Genomic DNA, 3,746 nt, shown 5'->3' with positions numbered 1-3,746 from the left:
ACAGAACACTAGCTGAAAGCTAAAAGTAACAGAACACTAGCTGAAAGCTAAAAGTAACAGAACACTAGCTGAAAGCTAAAAGTAACAGAACATGAGCTAAAAGTAGCAAGAAGAATATAAACACAGCTCATGTCTGCTGAAGCAGATTTCAAACAGATCAAAGTTTAAAGAAACAAATCTGTGTTTTTTGTAAAAACCTTTTTAAAAGATAAAAGTTACAAAAAGCAGACTCACAGCTGTCCTCTCCTGAAGGAGCCGAAGGTATGAAAAAGTTAAAAAGAGTCTGCAGAAGTAGTAAAACCAAACTATGGAAGAGAAAACAGGCGTGTGAACGATGAGTCAGCATGTTTTACCTTCTGAGCCTCCTGGCCTCGTTTGGCCCCCCTGGCCCCCAGCAGGGTCCGGCTGGAGCTGGTGGAGCCGTGGATCTCCAGCTTCAGCTGTGGTTTGCTCCATCCTGAGGAGAGAAGAAGCTGCAAGCCCAGCTGGGATTAGCTGAGACCCGACGGACGGGTTTGTTTTGGGTTCTGTTGGGTCGGTACCTGCTGGCAGTAGAGCAGGAGGCAGAGCAGAAGAAGAAGAACTAACGTGCACATCACATCCCCACGCACGTGGAGGATCCTCCTCATCATCATCACCAACACCTTCCTCAGCATCTTCAGAGGTCCGTGGAAACTGGTACCTGCAGCTTCAGCAGTTTGTTTCGAAAAAACTTTTTTTTATTTTTTGTTTTATTCTGATGAACAGCTGGATGCTGAGTCAGCATTCTGACTGCTAACAGCTGGATGCTGACTCAGCATTCTGACTGCTGACTCAGCATTCTGACTGCTAACAGCTGGATGCTGACTCAGCATTTTGACTGCTAACTGACTACATATATGTATGTATATGTATACACATACATATACATATATTTGTGTATTTATTTGAATATATTCGTGTACCTGTCCATCAGGTGTTTCCATCTTCAGACATCAGTTTTCTGAAAATAAACCAACACAACAGCAGCTCAGCTACAACAGTTAATTAGTAATGATGAAGATGAGGAAGAAGAAGTTCTCTTATTTAATCTTAACTTTTTCCTTTTGTCTTTCTTTTTTAATAAAAAAAAACACCCTCCTCATTTACAACATATAAATCATCTTTTTATTTTCTTCTTTTTTTAAGCAGCACAAACTGTTTAAAGGATTTTAGCTGTGAAAACATGAAACGAACACATGAACCAGACATTTCTCGGGTTCTGCTTCTTCATCGTTTAGTCTGAGCTGATCCTGACCGAAAAACGATTTTTAAAAAGAACTTTAACAGGTTCTGATCCAGATGGAGTCAGACTCACCAGCAGCAGAGGTGGAACAGATCAGTCATCTGGAGCTTCTCCTCAAAAACTGAATCTGTCCTTAAAGTTTCCAAAGATCTGAAGAGGAGCTGAGGAGGAGGAATCTGCTTCTGCAGAGAGAGAAAATGGAAAATTCAAATCCTTTTTTTGGTTCTGTCTGACCCACAAGAACAAACTGCACATGTGCTGCCTTCAGGGCTCGTAGGAAATACGAGCATTAAGGGCAGAAATGTTTCCAGCTCCATGTTGAACTAGAAAACAAAAACAGGAACAGATTTATGACCTGATGTTGGTTTTTTACAACAATTAAATCACAAAATTACTAAAATTACTTTATTTTTAAATTACCTTTCTTAAAAAAGGTGCAAACATCTGGAAACATTCAGCCCAGAAAACTCTGCTGTAGAAACATGAGCCAACCACCAGAGGGCGCTGTTGGGCCAGAACCCTGAGCCCTAAAGGACAGATGTTTGTCTCTTTTTACACATGCTGGACTGAGGGTACCCGGACCTCGTTGGTCTAGAGGGACAGGTCTGGTTCTGGGTGCGAACAGACCCAGATGGGCTCCTTTTGGATCTTTAGATAAACATAATGATGTCAGTTTAGATTCAGCATCATCCGGTCCAACAGAACCCTCTGGTGGTTGAAGGAAAACATGAGAGGCTCGTTGGTCCAGGGCAAAGTTCTGGAGCTTTTACAATCAAAAGATCCATTCCTGCACTGACCTGTCCAGGTGTCCTCAGGTCCAGGTGACCCCACCTCACACACAAACTGGTACCAGTTCCACTCGACCGGAAAGAAGTTGTTGTTTTCACAGTTTACCTGAGTTGTTTTCTCTCCTTTGATGATGTGTCAGATTTATTATTGATCTAAAGATGCTAAAGAGCTCGGCAGGGATTTGTACCCAGGACCTCTCACACCTGAACCGAGCCGGGTCCGGTCAGAACCGAGGGTCAAAGGAAACCAACAGCTGCCAACATTTAAAACTTTATTTAATAAAAATCACAATCAGCTAAAAATATAAGTTCAAGTCTTCAGGTTTAAAATCTACAAACGGAACAAAGGTCTGATGGGTCAGAACCATCTGGACCAGCTTCAGGTCCTTCACACGAAGAACTCGTTCTGCTGCCCTAGTCCAAGTGACAAAGTCCCTGCTCAGTTCCAGTCCAGGTCCCTGTAGGTTCAGCAGGAAGCGGCTCCGGCCCTCATGACCCTGAACAGGGTGTTGATGTTGTTGGTCTTGATGGCGTCCCTGCAGGCAGAGACCACCTGGTTCTTGGGTTTTCCCACTGAGACAGAAACATCCAGAAGTTAGAAAAGGAGCCGTATGTAAAAACTGAAACTTTTTCTATAAACTAGTGAAGACTTTACTGAAACTTGTTAATTTGTTTCCATCATGTCAGAGGGAAGAACTACAGCTTTTATTTTCAGAGTACTTCCTGTCTGAACGAACCTCGCAGTCTGCCGGCCTTCTGGATCGCCTGGTTCACAAACTTCAGACGGACCAGAAGAGCGTTGTGGTTGTTGGACCGGATCTTATACTCGTTGATGAGGTCCCGGTTCAGATCGTACAGTTCTCTGTAGCGCTTCTTCATGGTGGTCCTGCAGAGAGCAGCAGAAACCGGACTCAGAGACGGAGGACTCAGGGTCACCGGACCCAGAGACAGAGGACTCAGAGACAGAGGACTCAGAGTCACCGGACCCAGAGACCACCTGGACCCCTGCCAGCAGGTCCAACTCACATGTCGCTCATCAGGCGGGCGTCCTCGGCTTGGACCAACATGTTCCTGATGTAGTTGGAGTGGTCGGCCATTTCTGCCGTTAGCTTCTGATGGACGGAGTGGAACTCGTCCACCTGTCATGAGTGAGACCAGCAGAAAAGACCCAGTCACAGAACCAGATCCAGAATCAGTATAGAGTCTGGTTTTGGTGTTACTATCAGCTCATTGTCGGACTGTAAGAACCTCAGTGAGAGTGGAGCGCAGCTCCTCGAAGTACGCAGGGAAATCTGCTTCTGCTGTCAGGTCCTCTATCGCCAGGAAGGAGGCCAGGGACTGGACCAGGTCTCCTGCAAGGTCCAAGTCATCTGTCCTCAGGGTGACCTACGAGAAACAGAAACCAAATGTTTTCTTCTTTGGACTGTTCTCTCTTCAGAGGTGTCCACAGTGAGTCCTCCTCCTCTGTCCCCTGGGTTCTCTGTCCCCATTCTGTCTTCTGTCCTCAATTCAACAACATCAACGTCCAATCTGCATCAACAGCTGCATCTCTAACATCCTACAATATACCCACTGTCCAACTGGACATGTCCAATCCAATATACCCGCTGTCCAACTGGACATGTCCAAACCAATATACCCACTGTCCAACTGGACATGTCCAAACCAATATACCCACTGTCCAACTGGACATG

General features: G+C 45.2%; 2 protein-coding genes across 2 annotated transcripts in view; both read right to left on the bottom strand.

Annotated features, from left to right (window-relative positions):
- Nucleotides 1-2,220, bottom strand: part of b3gnt9 (UDP-GlcNAc:betaGal beta-1,3-N-acetylglucosaminyltransferase 9) — a 7,086-nt gene extending 4,866 nt beyond the window's left edge. The window contains exons 1-4 of the mRNA XM_014033175.1: nucleotides 1,337-2,220; nucleotides 945-982; nucleotides 543-688; nucleotides 354-473 (exon numbers count right to left, since the gene is read on the bottom strand). Of these exons, the coding sequence (XP_013888629.1) occupies nucleotides 354-473; nucleotides 543-656 (234 nt within the window). The 5' untranslated portion in view covers nucleotides 657-688; nucleotides 945-982; nucleotides 1,337-2,220. The remainder of the gene's footprint in view (nucleotides 1-353; nucleotides 474-542; nucleotides 689-944; nucleotides 983-1,336) is intronic.
- Nucleotides 2,221-2,310: 90 nt separating this feature from the next.
- bbs2 (Bardet-Biedl syndrome 2) overlaps nucleotides 2,311-3,746 on the bottom strand; it is a 20,256-nt gene continuing 18,820 nt past the window's right edge. The window contains exons 15-18 of the mRNA XM_014033173.1: nucleotides 3,301-3,438; nucleotides 3,079-3,191; nucleotides 2,790-2,938; nucleotides 2,311-2,625 (exon numbers count right to left, since the gene is read on the bottom strand). Of these exons, the coding sequence (XP_013888627.1) occupies nucleotides 2,519-2,625; nucleotides 2,790-2,938; nucleotides 3,079-3,191; nucleotides 3,301-3,438 (507 nt within the window). The 3' untranslated portion in view covers nucleotides 2,311-2,518. The remainder of the gene's footprint in view (nucleotides 2,626-2,789; nucleotides 2,939-3,078; nucleotides 3,192-3,300; nucleotides 3,439-3,746) is intronic.

Source organism: Austrofundulus limnaeus, unplaced genomic scaffold (assembly GCF_001266775.1).
Source record: "Austrofundulus limnaeus strain Quisiro unplaced genomic scaffold, Austrofundulus_limnaeus-1.0 Scaffold1653, whole genome shotgun sequence".
Classification (NCBI taxonomy): Eukaryota; Metazoa; Chordata; class Actinopteri; order Cyprinodontiformes; family Rivulidae; genus Austrofundulus; species Austrofundulus limnaeus.
The sequence above is the reverse complement of the archived record's forward strand: the minus strand, read 5'-3'. Positions and strand labels throughout refer to the sequence as shown.